Source organism: Corvus hawaiiensis, chromosome 1, assembly GCF_020740725.1.
Source record: "Corvus hawaiiensis isolate bCorHaw1 chromosome 1, bCorHaw1.pri.cur, whole genome shotgun sequence".
Taxonomy (NCBI): domain Eukaryota; kingdom Metazoa; phylum Chordata; class Aves; order Passeriformes; family Corvidae; genus Corvus; species Corvus hawaiiensis.
Window position 1 is genome coordinate 96,023,381 of NC_063213.1, and position 16,132 is coordinate 96,039,512.

The 16,132-nt window shown below is 42.0% G+C and overlaps 2 protein-coding genes and 1 long non-coding RNA gene across 4 annotated transcripts; 2 read left to right on the forward strand and 1 right to left on the reverse strand.

The window, feature by feature from the left end:
• The first annotated feature begins 973 nt into the window (after positions 1–973).
• On the forward strand, positions 974–4,777 carry LOC125332477 (keratin, type I cytoskeletal 12-like). The gene is made up of 8 exons (XM_048317366.1): positions 974–1,710; positions 2,053–2,135; positions 2,364–2,520; positions 2,794–2,955; positions 3,054–3,179; positions 3,549–3,766; positions 4,029–4,111; positions 4,352–4,777. Exons 1-8 carry the CDS (start codon positions 1,066–1,068, stop codon positions 4,447–4,449), a joined length of 1,572 nt encoding a protein of 523 aa, XP_048173323.1. The 5' UTR covers positions 974–1,065; the 3' UTR covers positions 4,450–4,777.
• LOC125332513 lies at positions 1,707–16,087 on the reverse strand. Its single transcript, XR_007206534.1, has 3 exons — positions 14,576–16,087; positions 4,960–5,002; positions 1,707–2,457 (listed from the first exon to the last, which is right to left on the reverse strand). It is a non-coding gene; the product is annotated as an uncharacterized LOC125332513 (long non-coding RNA).
• Positions 6,410–13,372, forward strand: KRT222 (keratin 222). 2 transcript variants are annotated; one of them, XM_048317428.1, is made up of 6 exons: positions 6,410–6,560; positions 8,188–8,316; positions 9,036–9,256; positions 9,783–9,859; positions 10,026–10,131; positions 11,465–13,372. In XM_048317428.1, the coding sequence occupies exons 1-6, from the start codon at positions 6,465–6,467 to the stop codon at positions 11,676–11,678; spliced, it is 843 nt and encodes a 280-aa protein (XP_048173385.1). In that variant the 5' UTR covers positions 6,410–6,464; the 3' UTR covers positions 11,679–13,372. The 2 variants fall into 2 exon arrangements, with proteins under 2 accessions (XP_048173385.1, XP_048173391.1); XM_048317434.1 differs by having other exon boundaries at positions 6,459–6,642.
• Positions 16,088–16,132: the final 45 nt, after the last annotated feature.

Genomic DNA, 16,132 nt, shown 5'->3' on the forward strand with positions numbered 1-16,132 from the left:
GCTCCTTTCTGCCCCAAAAGCACCCCATGCTCCTGGGTGTGGATAAATCAAAAATTAACACATTTCAGTTGACAAATCCAATCATATAATTAAGCCAAGACAAAGGAAAAACAATTTTCCATTTATCAAAATAACTTCAAAGAAAAATACACTGGTTTGGAAGGGCTTCCATGCCCAAACCTGCACCCAGAGGTGCTACATTTGATCTTTAAATTTGTATTATAAAAAGCGCCAAATACAGAAGTCGGAATTCATATTTTGAGGTAACAGCAAACTATTTAGCAGATACAATGGTCAGTTCTCAGCTCTGAAGTACAAACTGTTACATGCTATAGACTATATGCTACAGGCTATATGCATATTACTCTAAGGTATTTCAATGATGAAAGGGTTAGGGTATAAACCCAATTCCAAATCCTACTGGGTATATTTATATTTATATTTATATTTTGATATTAATGATCACCCTGCAGCTCACTGAACATCCATGTGTCCTTGGACACCTGATGGTCCCTTTTTTTACTTCCTATCAAGCATCCAGGAGCACTAATCCAGCAGAGGCTCCTGCCAGAAGAGCATTATGAAAAGAAAGACATTCCTCCCACACACACTGGGAAACAGGGATCAAAGGGATCACTCTTAGCAAATTCCTGTAATAACAGCCCCAAACCCAGGAAGCACTGAATCTGCAATGACAAAACAATTATTTAGGAGGGATTTAAATGTGAAAAGAACTTTTTGTGCTCCATTGCACATGGCAGAACACAATCGTGATGTCTCAGCTCCACTCCACCCATTTCCCCTCATACAAATACCTGGAGGGCACCAGATTTCCACTCCCATTGGCAATTTCGGTTGGCACGTATCATTTCGGTTGGTCAGAACATACTAAACTGACATTTCCTCCAAACAGGAGGGAGAGAGAGAGAGTGAAAGCACTCCCCAGGAGGTGGGGACTCTTCCTGAAACACCCACTGCTGTCCCTCTATAAAGCTGACCCTGCTCTCGCTCTGCACTGCTCTGTCTTGTATCCTCCACGGGGCAGATCCAGGCACCTCGAGCACCATGGCCTTTTCCATGCGCACAAGTGGCGGGTCCCGGCAATTCTCCTCTCGGAGCGGGTTTGGAGGGGGATCTCTGAGGATGTCCAGTTCTGGTGGTGGAGGAGGCTTTGGTGGCAGTGGGCTTGGGCTTGGTGGGGGGTCTAGCGGGGGGTTTGGTGCAGTTTCTCTGTTGGGTTCAGGCTCTGGCTTCGGTGGGGGCTTTGGGGGCAGCTCAGGTCCAGGATTTGGGAGCAGCTTAAGCAGTGGCTTTGGTGGAAGCTTTGGAGGTGGTTTGGGTGGTAGCTACGGAAGTGGCTTAGGCAGTGGTTTTGGGGGAGGTTTGGGAAGTGGTTTCGGCAGCAGTTCAGGTGCTGCTTTTGGAAGTGGCTTTGGTGGTGGCTCGGGGACTGGTTTTGGAGGTGGGCTTGGTGCTGCTGGTGCTGGCGATGGTGGCATTCTTTCTGGCTCAAAAAAAGAGACGATGCAGAACCTCAATGACCGTCTGGCTGCGTATCTGGACAAAGTGAGATCTCTGGAGGATGCCAACACCGAGCTGGAGCGCAAAATCCGTGAGTGGTATGAGAAAAGTGGCCCTGGCACTGGCACCCCTGGATCTGGGAATGACTACAGTAAATTCTATCCACTCATTGAAGATCTTCGAAACAAGGTAGCAAAGCAATGTATTTAATGGATCTTTATATTTGTAACTCACTTAATAGTATGAATGAAAATGACAAATTTCTTTCGGAAACCAAGAGCACATTTATCCTTTGGTACTGATGCTTGGAGTCACCTCTGTCACCTTGCACTGGTGACATGTGCTGAATTTTTCCTGTACATTAAAGCAGCTCTGTAGCTGTGTCATACAGTGATTTGTCTAATCTGAATGAAGGAAAAGGCAGTGTTGGAATGCAGTTCTACAAACCCTTGTAGAACACAAAGTTTAAAGCCATTACAAAACCATGAAGCCTTTGGGCCGTAACAATATTCTCTGAACACTGTATTCTAGATCATCAATGCAACCATCGACAACGCGAGGATCATTCTGCAGGTTGATAATGCCAGACTCGCTGCTGATGACTTCAGACTGAAGTAAGGATATCTTAATGCTACAAAAACTCTTACCAATATCATAAGGAAAAAATTCTTTTGTATTAACATCTCTTTCCTTGTAGAATACTTGTAAGACAATTACTAAACAATGCTATAATAATTTTGTGTATTAAGATTTCGTATTAAAACTAAAATAAAATACATTAATAGTTTGCATTTCACCTCATTGGACATGTAAGAAATAATATTTAATCCCTTTATGCACAGATATGAGAATGAAGTGGCTCTTCGGCAGAGTGTGGAGGCCGACATCAATGGTCTGCGCAGAGTCCTGGATGAGCTGACCATAACCAGGGCAGATCTGGAGATGCAGATTGAAAGCCTGAATGAAGAACTGGCTTATCTCAAGAAGAATCATGAAGAGGTTATTTTTTTCCTTTATGAATTCATAACAAGACACATGAAATAGCGAAACATCAAATTACTCCCTTATTTAACCCAGTGGGAGTTCTTGGATTTCATTATTGGTTTTGTTTGCTGTTATTTTTTGAGTTTTCTAAGTGAAAGAGTGCAAGAAACAAGCTACAGATCCTTGTTGAAACAGAATTTATATCACATATATTTCTTTACATATATTTTGGTAGAACTATTTTGCCATTTGTTAACAGAACCTTCTCTTTATTTTCAATCTCTCCAGGAGCTTCAGGGCATCCAAAGCAGTGAATTTGGCCAAGTCAGCGTGGAAATGGACGCTGCTCCAGGGACTGACCTGACCAAGCTTCTGAATGACATGAGGGGACAGTACGAAGTCATTGCTGAGCAAAACCGTAAAGAGGCCGAGGCGTGGTTCAATGAAAAAGTAACAACCAGAGAGAGAAAACTCAGCAAAATGCATGGGAAAATTAGTTCTATACTTGGAACAGTAAAATTACACCCCATTCCTCCTTGTCATTTCAGAGCGGGGAGCTGAAAAGGGAAATCTCCACCCATACTGAGCAGCTCCAGTCGGGAAAGAGCGAGATCACGGATCTAAAACGGACTCTCCAGAGCTTGGAAATAGAGCTGCAGTCACAGCTTGCCATGGTACGTTCTAGGGAAGCTGCTGACTGCCCAGGGCCAATTCGGCAACTTCAAAAGTCTTTTTAGACCTTATCCTATTCCATAGAATTGAGAATTTGCATTTATTTCCAATTAAATCCTATATTCTATTAGTTCCTAAATAGCAGTAATATATCTAACTGGATTGCAGAGAGCATGTCACAAAGCAGATGAGTTTTTACATCACATTTAGGGAAGGCAAAAAGGACAGTTTTCAAACTGGTGTTTTCAAAAAGAAAATAAAACCTTCTAAGTAATGCAGCTGTACTCACTCCCTTAAACTACTTCAGTTGGTTTTGTTTTTGTAAAGAGGTTTTTTTCTTTAACCAAAGATTATTAAATATCCTTACACAGAAAAAATCCCTGGAAGACACTTTAGCAGAAACGGAAGGTGGTTACTGCGCTCAGCTGTCACAAATCCAAATGCAGATTGGGAACCTGGAGTCCCAGCTTTTCCAGGTCAGGGCTGACATGGAGCGCCAGAACGCAGAGTACCAACAGCTCCTAGACATCAAGACTCGTCTGGAAATGGAGATTGAAACCTACCGGCGCCTGCTGGATGGCGAGTTTGTGTAAGGGACTATTGACACAAAATATCTCCTTGGGTTTCTTTTCTGTAGCAAAATCCTTTCCAGGAAAAAAGATGTAAAATAAGTGGAACATTCTCCAAACGAGAGTAAGGCACATACAGTGATCTGAAATATCACTGTGACTGAGGAGAGTGAGCTATTCTGCTCAGTATTTAAATAATCTATCAATGTCACCATGAAAAGGGAATTTATCCCAATCCTATCGAACATCCTGCAATAGTGCATGTCTCCGATTCCCTTTTAGGAGCGCTGGACAGGCAGTTACATTTGAAAGCTCACCCCTGACAGGGTCCAAATCTCAAACACAATCACTGGATTCTTCTCAGGGTAGGTTTGATTTTTTTTTTTTTTTTTTTTTTTTTTTTTTAATTTTGATTGAACAAAATTTTGTTTCTAAAGTCATTCTTATAAATCAAATAATTCATGTTATCCTGTTTAACTACATCATAGAGCTCATTATAATCAGAAGCCAATTTGAAAGAAAAGGGGGCACCTGGTCATGTGCTGCTTTGGGTTATCATTTTTAACACATTGATAAATATTTTTTGTTTTGTTCATGATGTTTAGATCCAACCAAAACTAGAAAGATCAAGACAATTGTTGAAGAAGTGGTAGACGGAAAAGTTGTTGCATCCCACGTTAAGGAAGTTGAAGAGAAGATATGAGGCACAATCTGATGTGGCAAAGGATCCTTTTGCTCCAAGCCAAAATGGATAAATAATTTTATTCTTTTGTATGAAGTGATAAAACGTTTGGCTTTGTACTAAGAATCTTTCGATAAGACAAAGTTGGCACTTTCATTCCTTGCAGATATGCAATATATTTCCTGCTTCACTCTATCAGCGTTACTTGTATGATTTCCAGGGTGTTCTTTAAAAATATCATCAAATCTCTGTTCAATAACCAGAAATATGAAGCACACATTTAATCAGATTTGGCTTTTTATAATCTTTAGTAATCAATAGATAAAATAAATTTGCTGCTCTAACCTCATTTTCCAGTTTTCATCATTAATAAAAAGGACTCAACAAGCTTTAAGGTATTAATGTCTCTTCACTCTCCATGACCCCCTCCACTTGTGTGGTGAGCCAGCAACGAAATATGAACATTGAAAGCAGCTAGAATTCAAAATTCCATAAATCCTAGGAAAGATGCAATTGCTTATACCTACCTACCTTTAGCCTTCAGGGATCTCATAGCCAGGTGTTCCGTTTACACCTGAAAAAAAAAGATATTAAAAGAAAGCATTAGTTTACACCATCCCAGGTGCAATACCTTGTGTTTGTCTGATGGATTCCTAATGGTTTTCTGACGTAACTGTTCTCATCCCATCAGTGACAAACACTGCCAGTAATTTGGGTTTAGAACTACATAGAACAAGGACAATTGAGACACTTGTAGAAAAGAGAGTGGACAACAAAACCTTTCCATCTCAGTCCAGGTCAACTGGAAGACAGTCAGCTAAGGAAAATAAAATCCAAACACAGGATCCTTTCACATGTGCCAGCAGACACAGCCAAGAATAGGGAAACCTTTTCACACCAGGAGACTTTTAAGTGGTACAATACTTTGGCTTCCAAAAAGATGCATGTCTTGTAAAAGTTTTCTGCCTTTTTTATCATTTCATTGATGTATATTCTCATTTAGAGTCTAAAATGCCTTTCTCTCTTTGGCAATTTTAAATTTTTACTGAAATCAGAAATTTTTTTACTGCATATCTGATATTGTGCACTGCTGAAAAAAATGAATAAGCAAGAGGCAAAATGAAATAGGTAAGAGCTGTTCTTAGCAGACAAAATCATCGGGATCACACAGTGCTCCAGTGAGCCAGGAAATGAAGAAGCACAGCACAGCAGACAGCCTGTGCTGGACCTGCCTGGGAGCTGTCAGGAAAGGGGTAAGAACCCCACACACATTGCATGTTGTGTGTATTGAACACACCAACACCTGGCACAGGTACTGAAACACAGTCAGAGAGCCTTTTTCTGACAGCAGTGATGTGTCTGAAGTGTACATTCACCAGAACTTTGCCCTCTGCAAAAGAGGGCAAAGCCCTTACCACAAGCTGCACCAGTACTGTGCACCCTTAGTGCTGGTTCCTCTCCCTCCTTGTGTGTTTCTGCCCATAAACCCACCACTGTGTTGGGTGAGAGGATGCCCAGCTAGTTTCTGAAACAGGACAGTCCTCAACACTGGGTCAGGTCAGACACCCGAGGCTTCATCTCACTGAGTCTCAAACACCTTCAGGGATGGAAATTCTGTGACATCCCTAACAATGGTGGAGGCACCTGCCAGCGGCACTGCCAGCAATCCAGGCATGCTGCTAGGAGACTCTGCCCTTCCATGTCCTCCTGCCAGCGCACTTCATGCTGGGCAGCTGCAACTTTATCCTTTGCTTTCTCTCTCTTACCCTCACATTTCCCAGGTTATAAAACCCCACAGTTACAGTGGGACAAAAACATTAAGACACTGATATATTCATTTCGGCACATAATTTAGGATTAGCTATTTTAGTGCTATGCTTTGCTGCATTAACCTGCTGCCAGGACGGGCTGACAGGCTCTGAGCCCCCCGCGCTCCCCGAAATGGGCCGCTGCCGCTTTAACGGCCCCGCGGCCGCAGCCCCGCGCCGCCGGCAGCGGAGCCGGGAGCCGGGGAGGATGGGAGGAGGAGGAGGAGGATGGAGCCGGCTCGGCTCCGCCGAGAGATCAGGGCAAAGTATGAATCGCTCATCACCCGAAATCAGATAAAGACCGTCAGCTCAGCAAGGACGCAGGTAATGCCTCCTCACAGCCACACACCTTGCAGAGTACGGAGCCATTCGCTGGCCGTACAGTTCCTCCCGCAGCCTCTATGAGGTACAGCAATTTCTTTCAATGCAGCAGATTTTCGGGGAAGGGATGTGGATTTTACCGCAGTAAGATGTGAACTAGAAGAATCGGAAATAGATTTTGTTAAGGGTATGGATTCACGCTGAATGAATGCTGTGTAATTCATCAGGATGCTTTTCTGTCCCTGCAGCCGGGCTATTGCTGGGATTTAAGGGATGATGACATAGGCTGTAACACGGTAACCTCTGGCTCCATGTAGTTTCTCGGAGGAAAAAAGAATCCTGAAGAGAATCCTTTTATATACAGCAATCTTTGACATTTTTAGCCCTCTAGCAAAGAAAACGGTACCTTTGCAGCAACTATTTTCTATTGCTCACAGTAAAAACTATGTTCTGCTCTTCAGCAAATATCAATTGTTCTCTCATACAGTTTGATTAAATGTTACCAACACACAATGCTGCTGTTAGGGATTTACATACAAACAGCTCTAAACCCAACTGAAATCAAATGGCAAAACAATTTTGAGCCATCAAATGTAAAGAAATTCAGGGGGAAATCAGGTATTCTGTCACCTTGTACTTAGGTATTGGAGGAATCCCAGAGGTTTGTTTTAAGGACAGGCCAGACGCTGCTGCAGCCTGGCTGATCCACCAGCAGTGCCAGACACACAGCAGCTGCACACCCATCAGGGAAGCCAAGTTTATCTTCGTGTTGGCACAAAGCAGCCAGTGCACACTGATTTGATCCTGTCACACAAATTCTGCAGCACCCAGGCAAAAAAGGAGAAGCAAAGAACATTGGGGGTTCACTTGTGGATGAGCCAAATCTAGATTCTTCACAAAAATGGTGGCCTGGTAAAGTTGCAATAGGTCAGGGGAACAAACCCCTTATTTTCCTTAGTTCATAAGAACTGAATTAAAGAGATTCTTTCTTAGAGTCGATGTCATCATAAGAACCTGCATAAAGCAGTAAAACATGTGAAAGAGCAGGTGCTGTTTCAAGGGCTTATGGCATCTTCACCACTTGCAGGGAAACTCAGAAACCAAAAAGAAAAATAACTTCCATAAGCCAAACAATCATTCTGGAAGTTACATGCAGGAATATACTATTGAAATCAAAGATAAGTCTAAATCTAAAATGACCCCACATGTGATCAGGATTGGTTTTTAAAAACTATTTTTAATAGGATAAAAGGAAAAAGAAAAGCCTGAACTCAAAAATACATTAAAATCAAAGCACTTTATTCAAACTTGGAAGCTTGAACCATCTGCACCTCCTCTAAGCCCATTTGCTCCAGAGGTGAGTAAGGTGTCAGTACAACTGGGTAATTTGTATGAGAATACCTCTAAGACAAAGGTGCCAGGGACAGAGATATGCCCAACCACTTCCCTACAAACGCAGTGGGATAAGGGCTTTCCCTCTACACAGTACAGAAGATACTAACTCCTCACTGTGAGCTTACACACATTTACACAACTCTAACAAAAATTCCAACTAGGTATTTTTATGTGCTGGTTTATTATCATTATTTGAATATTTTTAATATTGTTATCTTTTGTATGTCCCCTCTAGTTAGAAGAAGGTACAAGTAAAAGAATGGACAAAGATGCAGAAGCACTAAAGGCAGCCAGAGCAGAACTGTGCGAAGCCCGACGGCAGTGGCACCACATGCAGATCGAAATTGAGTCTCTCCACGCTGTGGTAAGAGCCAGAAATGAAATTTGAAATCTCACGGAAAAAAGAAGTATTGTCCTTGATGTAAACTATCCCCCAGTCAATTTCTGTGACAGTCACAGCCACCATACAGCAGAAACCCATCACAGGAACACTCAGCTTTGGGGGGCTCCAGCTCCTCACAGAGCCTTCACTCACACACACTGACCCAGCAAATGTTCTGGTGCAGGATCTGCCACTCCAGACACACATGGTGTCCCATTTTCACACCTCCCAAACATATACTTGCATTATACTCCCCCACCAAGCTCCTGGTCATTCTACCTTACCAATTCACAGCATGTTTATGATTTTTTTTTACTGTATAGACCAAATTTATCAATTCATTCGTGATAAAATGTCAGCAGTTTGCTCAATTCACCAGTACAGAAAAGCTCCAAGAGCACACAGGCACTTCATATAGCACTGAGCTGGACATTGTTTAACTTAAAATCAGAGATCTGTAAACTCAAGGCAGTGGATTGCTGTGCAAGACGTGGCTCCACTTTCATCTGATCTTAAATTACCAGATTTTACTGGAAAATTTCTCAGCCAAAGTATTACCTTGGAAGCTTTACTCCTGTTCTTAAAGAATAATCTTAAAAGAACTGATGTAAAAATACACAGTTTGTTAATGAAACCATGTACGTGTATAACATCTTTACACACGAACTTTCCAAATTTAAAATATTACTTAAATTTCACAGGAAAAGGGTTTGGAACGTTCGTTGCGTGCCACGGAGCAGCAGTACCACATGCAGCTACAAAATCTGGAAGGTGAGATTGAATGCTTGGAGAAAGAGTTATCGGAAGTGAGAAGGGGAATTGAGAAACAGCTTCGAGAGCATGAAATTCTCCTGAACACGAGGATGAAGCTGGAGGAGGAGATAGCAACATATCGCAGTCTGCTGGAGCAAGAAGAGAGCAGGTACTCGCTGCTTAGAGAAAAAGATCTCAAATTTGTCTTCCATTTCTGAAGGTGTCAAATAATCAGACTTGTAAATACATGAACTAATCATTAAAAAATTACAGTATAAAACCTTAGAAAAGGTTTCATTGTAAGGTAGCTTCACTGACTGCAGAGTTTCTGGCACTCAGTGTCTCACACACATTGCAGAAAGCAGCACAGTCACTGCAGCCTCACTTGAGGCACTGCAGGTCACTAGGCCCCTCAGGACCAGGCATACAAGGCCGGTCCACGCACGTGAAGTGCCGGGCAGGGAGTTCATGCCTCAGATCAGGACAGATCACTGCAGGAAATTGCACAGGTATTGTCAATAACTTCTTCCAGTTCTGGGCTCAGAATGAGAAATCCCAACAAACAGTTACCACAATCAAACAGAATTTCTCGTGATTCTCACATTTTTAAATTTTTCACAGCTGTTCACAGGACAAGCTTGAAGTTAAAGTAATTCAATATTATTAGATGTCTTTAATAATTTTTATTTTTACAGGTTCCGTTGCTCAATACCTGCCCAGAAGGATGACAAAAAGCCCAGCACTAGCAAAATCACCTTTATGCTGCCTTCAGGTGAGTTTCAGACACCTTCTCCTTAAGGGATTTTGGCCCTAACTGTTCACAACTAGTGACAAACTCCTGAATATTAAAAAAGGACCTTTTCCAGTGTACCTCCAGGTCCTGTGTACCGCCCTTGCCTTTCTGCATGCTCAGTGTATACCTGCATATTCTTTTACAGAGAGTGTAAAGAAGCATGAGCCAAAGAAGGTGGAACTGATGACAAAACAAGCAATCCTAGATGGAAATATCATGAAGAAAAGTGCTGAAGCTCATGGCACTGTACAGTAAGATAAACAGGAATTTCACAAAATAACAGTTGGAAGTAAAGGGTGGAGGTTACATTTCAGTAGCTTTGAATTTTCCGTTATTTGGTATCTATTATCTTGTGCCCACATAGCCCAGGAGCTTCAGAACCACAGTGAGAGCTCCTGAAGGTGCACTGAATGGCAGTATTTAACAATACATTACATTTAAAAGTTCTTTTTATTAGCATTGGCTTCATAAGCAAACAATACCATGCTGGTGCTTCTGATTTGTAATTTCTACTTCTGTTAAGAATGAAACTATGAATAATTCATCTCGCTAAGGCTGAAAGCAAAGAGCCAGACCACATTTGGGAAGTCCCCCTGGGGCATATTTATGCACATAAATTCAGGCTCAGCTGCTCCAACTTGCTCCTTGGAAACTCCTAAGTTTCCCCAAACAGGGGAGGGAGAGCCTGGCTCCCAAGTAGGCATATGAAAGTCTGTTAGGATGTGTTATTTACCTGAAATCACTTCAATAGCATTGGATTGCCTCATTTTAATTTTTTTGTTTCCTGCTGCTCTTTAGGCTTTTTTGTAGACTAATTTAATGTTACCTTTAAACACACTGTAGTGGGCCATTCCTAACACTGAACCATAATCAGCTGCTGAAGAAATTAATGCCATTATAAGGTCCACCAGACATACCCCATAGCTGAAGTTTATTTTTGTGCATGAGCTTCGCTCATCACACAGTCACTCAGATCTGCACAGGGCTACTCTGCCAGGTGCAGTTTACTCAGCTGGGTGAGGCCTCAGAGCCTGACTTTCACATCTGAATTCTGACACACACATAGAGAATTGAATCAACAGGATTTGGGTGCCTCAATATTCCTGGATCAGCTGGCTTTTCAATTCTCCCTATTTTACTTTTGCCCTTTTTTCTCTTTAATGTAATATAGCTCCACATTCTGAGGTTTGAGTCTAAACTAGATTTTCTCCTCCCTATTCAGAAGGTTTTCAGATGCAGGAATTCTGTCCTGCCCACTACAGTACTGAGGTTTCTTGCAAAACTTTTGAGCTTGGATTCCAAACTTTCTCCTTGGAAACAAACTGCCTAATGTGTTTGGAGCAGTGGTTTTGTATCCATGTCTACCTAAAAGTACAAAAACAAGAACATAATGAACCCTCACCCTTTATTTAGCTTCTCTGGAGGATGAAACTGTAAAAGAAAAGGAAACCTGATATCTCAGTACCATATAAAATAACTCGACACTTTATGATGACATTTCTCTCTCTGTTTTAAAAGCAGTCCTGAAGACAGATAACTAATATAGCCTAAAAAATTATAAATACATTTGCTTTATTGTTTCAGGACAGAAAAAGTGGATGAAGTCATTAAGGAGTGGGAAGGTTCTTTCTTTAAGGACAACCCTCGCTTAAGGAAAAAGTCTGTTTCCTTGCGTTTTGATCTCCACCTGGCAGCCACAGAGGAAGGGTGCTTGCACACGAAAAAGAAAACCCTCCCCGACATTGAAGTCAGGCTGGTGATGAGGAGATCTTGCAGCATCCCATCCATCAAACCTTAACTTCAGCCAATTCCCTCAAAGTGCATCTACAACGGGCTTTGGAAATAAACTGTAGATGGACTCCCACAGCTGCTGTCTGCTACAACCACAACATCTGACCAAGTACTTGGATCAATACAACAAAACCATACAAGTCCTTTAAAAGAAAGGGTGAAGGAGGTTCAGATTCCAAGAAACTCGACTTCTACTGGTTTTATACTCTGGGTGCAGCCCTTTCATTTTCTCATTGTTGTTTCGTAGAATTTCATTAAATATTACAAAAGTTAAACCAGAACTTTATAGTTTGGCATATTCTGCCTTTGTAAAAGAGAACTTGTTTTCTCTTTCTGAAAATGAGAAATGCATATTTGCTTCTCTTAATTATTCGATATTCCATTCATATAATGACTGGTGAATCCTTGCAATAATTTATATCAAACTGTCATACTTCTAGAAATATATTTTAAAATAATACTTTCTAACAGCAAAAATTACATACAAAAATACTCTTAAAAGACATGAACTACTAATCAAGAGTTTTCTTTTAAAAGTGGTTAGTATTTTTAAATTCCTTTTTTTCAGGCAACAACTGAGCAAAAATGTCTTTCCTCTACATCCTTATACACCCATTTTAAAAGTGTTGTTACAATCCAGTAACATTTTAGCCATATTGTTCCCCTGATTTTGAAGCAGTAATTTCCCCTGAAAAATCAATCATTCCGTTATGTGTCCACACACACCTTTACTACAAGTCTCTTAGCCAAGGCAAATGAAATTACTCTCTAATTGTTCAAATGGGAGGAGTCAAACAACCATTTGAATGCTGATATTCCATTAATTTTGTTTATTATAACAATGTGCATTAAAATATCTTCAACAAATTCCTCTTCTGACAAACACTACAGGTAAGTGATGTTCTTGATCTAATATGTGTGACAAGTCACTATTACGCCAGGGTACAAGTGCTACTACTCCAAATTAACCGGGCAAAATAAGGGCTACAAATTCAAAGTACAATTCAATCAGACCCCTTAAGTACCACCCCCCACTCCTACCCAAAGTAGCTGTGGGCAAACACAAACCCCAGCAGACAACCCTGCACCGGTACACAGAGGAACAGCCATCCTTCTTTAAAACCTCATGGGACAAATTTCAAAGACTCAAAGGAGATTGTATGAAGACAAGGATGATTGTTTGTAAGGATTCTGAACGGGGTGGATGTCACAGCTCCCACTGGAACACTGCGGGCTCAAAGCCTGGAAAACCCACGCGCAGGATTTACTGGATTACAGCAGCATGTAAAGGATTGATTTCAGTGTCAGTATCTGCCTTATTTCTTATGGCATGTGTACAAAACTGATACTACAGATTCTTTCAGAGTAAATTTATGCTTCTATCCTTTGTTCATGGTGAGAACAACACATCGATATTGCCCCATCCTGTCTGTACTGTATCAAACTCGCTAATTATCCTTAACCTGAATCATGAGCTGATGTTGTTACCACTTGAGTACTTGGCATCCTGAATGTATCGGCCTGCTCCAGTATTTTCACTATGCAGCTTTTTTTTGTGCTTAGACTCTGTACATTTTACAATACTTGAATTTAAACTAAGTTTTAATTGCTTTAAGGCACTTTAAACAGGGATACGAATTTACCAAAGTAAATGATAGTACTAATACTAAAAAAAGTATTAAAATGGAGTTTGTCCGTGCATATTTTGTGTGTGTGTGAATGTCTTCTCTTTAAAAGGAAAGGAGTAAAACAGAAATGCAAAATAAAAGTTGCAGATAGGAAAATCTGTAGCACTGTAAAAAGTGTTTTCTAAGATCTTCGCAATTAGAAATACATGAATTCCCTCAGAATCTTTACCGTAACATGTGAGTGTCCTCCTGCTACAAAACTTGCTCTTTTTTCCTGGTAAATCCAGTCACCCTGGCTATTTTCTTCATGTGTGACTTCCTGTCACTGACTTCAGTAGCTTCTGCTACTCTAGGCCTGGTTCAAGTGGGCATTCTGGTTTCAACTAAGTTTTCACCCCTTTCAGTAAGTATCTATTTTTGCATTATTCATAAATTCCATCTCTTCAAATGTAAAGAACTCTCTTTTGTTCACAAACGAGTGAACAGGTGTCAGTGTGAACTCCACGTGGGCATCAAAATAATAACATCTCACCCTCATTTTTAGGTCACTTTAAAGGTGAATTTAAAAAAAAAATTAACACTGAAGCTTAATACTATGGCAGAGAATTCTTCATTTCTCTGCTGCTAATTAAATCCAGACCAGCTGAGCCTCTGCCAACCAGCACCTGCAAACGGCTGATGTAAAAACGAGTTTCATTGTCTCAACCTACTTGCCAGTGAATGTCTGTCCTCATTCCAGAGCTTATGAAACTGCTGGTAATTAAAACAGTTGGGTAAGAATAAGCTTTTACATCCCCCCTGGTGAGCACGGTGTGGTATAAACAGTTCCATTAAATCAATAAAACTACTTCTATATTGTACAGGATATTAAAAAGTGTATGCTGGCAAAGCCTTTCACTATCACAAGATGGAATTGAGGCAAAGAGCACGGTAAATAAAAGCAGGGAATACATTGGTGGCTTTGAAAATATATAATGATTTAGAACTATTAGTATGGAGTGTGTGTTTCAGTAAACATACTTGAACACTATAATAAAAAATTAATTTTTTAAGATAAGTACATTTTAAATAATTAAAATTTTTAAATTAAAGTTAAATTTAAAATAATAAATATTTCAAAATTTCGATTTTCAATTTAACATTAAATGCAGTTTACACTATCAACAAAACCATGTTACAAATTAACTAGAAGTGAATGTATGAAACTAGGAGGAAACCTGGTCAAAAACAGGGGAAAAAACAGGTTATTTTTCACCTCTTATAAGTATTTTCTCACCTTTTCTTTACCATTTCCTGCCCAGTGAAGCTGGTGAACTAGTGTGACGTATTTTTGCTGGCTGAGGAAGCTTTTCAACTCTTGCTTTAATATAAAATTGAAGTCACAGATTATTCTGCTGCATGTCAACAAATGTCCATTGTGGGCACAGACAGCAGAGTCTAAGCAGATGAGGGCAGAGCTCTTGTCTCTTTATTTGCTCATAAAAGTAAGTTTATTTAAGCATGAACACAAACTGGGCCAGTGGAACTCTAGGCATCAAGACCAACTTGCAGCAACCCATGTTGAGTTAGTTTTTCTTCTTTTCACCTTCTATCATCCTTTCGGGTTAGGCAGGTACCATCCCCCTTGGCTTTCCTTCAGATCCACCCAAATTCTCCCTCGTGAATGTCTAGAAATATATCTTATTGGCCACGTGAGAGCATTTCAATGCCAGACATTCAATTTCAACGTCAAACGTTCAACGTCCAACTTTCAAGTTTCACTGTCAAAGTTTTCATATTTATTTCAGTCACTTCGATAATTTTCAGTGTAAAAGGCTCTTAAAGCTGAATGCTGAGGTCTGGAACTCTTCATCCTCCTCATACCCTCAGAGCCACACGGTTCACCTTGTTTGATATTTGGGAGGGTTTTACCTTTGTGTGATACCTTTGCTGATTTCTGCAAGGAATTGTGGACAATTCCACTGCTCCCAAACTACTGGTTAATTTACAATCCTGTGTGATTCAGCAGCAGAGTGTTTTGACTTGTCACGCTGATTTAGTTGACAATTATCATACATTATAATATTTATTTCCCGGGGTCCATCTCGCTGCCTCCTCAGCCGTCCCTAACGCCATCCCCCTTCGTCTGGCCTTCTCCCACACACCGGCACCTTCCCGCTGCCCTCAGAGCTCGTCCTGCTCCACTCAACCACCTCTGGAAGCGCTGCCATCCTAAACCGCCATTTCGGCACCACACTGTGCAGAGACCAGGATCCCCCGGCACTGACGGACGGTTCACCTGACTCCATCGCTACCTTTACGGGATATTATTCGGGCTCGGACACGACCCTGCAGCGTTTTCCCGTCGCCTCACGGCAGCGCGGGGCCCGGAGCGCCTCAGGGACCGCGCGCCTCCCCTGAGGGGAAAAAGGCGCCAAAATCCCCTCAGGGGCCGCGCGCCGCCCGTGAGGGGAAAAAGGCGCCAAAATCCCCTCAGGGGCCGCGCGCCGCCCGTGAGGGGAAAAAGGCGCCAAAATCCCCTCAGGCGCCGCGCGCCGCCCGTGAGGGGGAGGAGGCGCTAAAGCGCAGCGGGCACGAGGCGTCCACCGACCCCCCTGCGCGCCCGTCCTGCGCCGCAGATTCGCCACCGGCAGCCACCACTCGGGGCACCGTGACCGCGGTGCCCGGCGCGGGGGAAGGGGACGAGCACGATGCTGGGCATTGCGGGTCTGGGGCGCCTCGGGAACCCCGACGACACCACGCGCCCGGCGAGGCAGCGCCTCCGTGCCGGTAATGGCGGGCGGGGTCACCCCTCGCGCGGCGTTCGTATTGCACCCCGCAGATTCGCCACGGC

What these genes read in the sequence shown, in the direction of transcription:
- LOC125332477 (XM_048317366.1), top strand. Translation starts at nt 1,066, where the DNA reads ATGGCCTTTTCCATGCGCACAAGTGGCGGGTCCCGGCAATTCTCCTCT. An exon ending in TTGAAGATCTTCGAAACAAG is followed by an intron (nt 1,711 to 2,052) that starts GTAGCAAAGCAA and finishes ACTGTATTCTAG; the next exon opens with ATCATCAATGCAACCATCGA. An exon ending in TGCAGTCACAGCTTGCCATG is followed by an intron (nt 3,180 to 3,548) that starts GTACGTTCTAGG and finishes ATCCTTACACAG; the next exon opens with AAAAAATCCCTGGAAGACAC.
- KRT222 (XM_048317428.1), top strand. Translation starts at nt 6,465, where the DNA reads ATGGAGCCGGCTCGGCTCCGCCGAGAGATCAGGGCAAAGTATGAATCG. An exon ending in CTGGAGCAAGAAGAGAGCAG is followed by an intron (nt 9,257 to 9,782) that starts GTACTCGCTGCT and finishes TTATTTTTACAG; the next exon opens with GTTCCGTTGCTCAATACCTG. An exon ending in CACCTTTATGCTGCCTTCAG is followed by an intron (nt 9,860 to 10,025) that starts GTGAGTTTCAGA and finishes ATTCTTTTACAG; the next exon opens with AGAGTGTAAAGAAGCATGAG.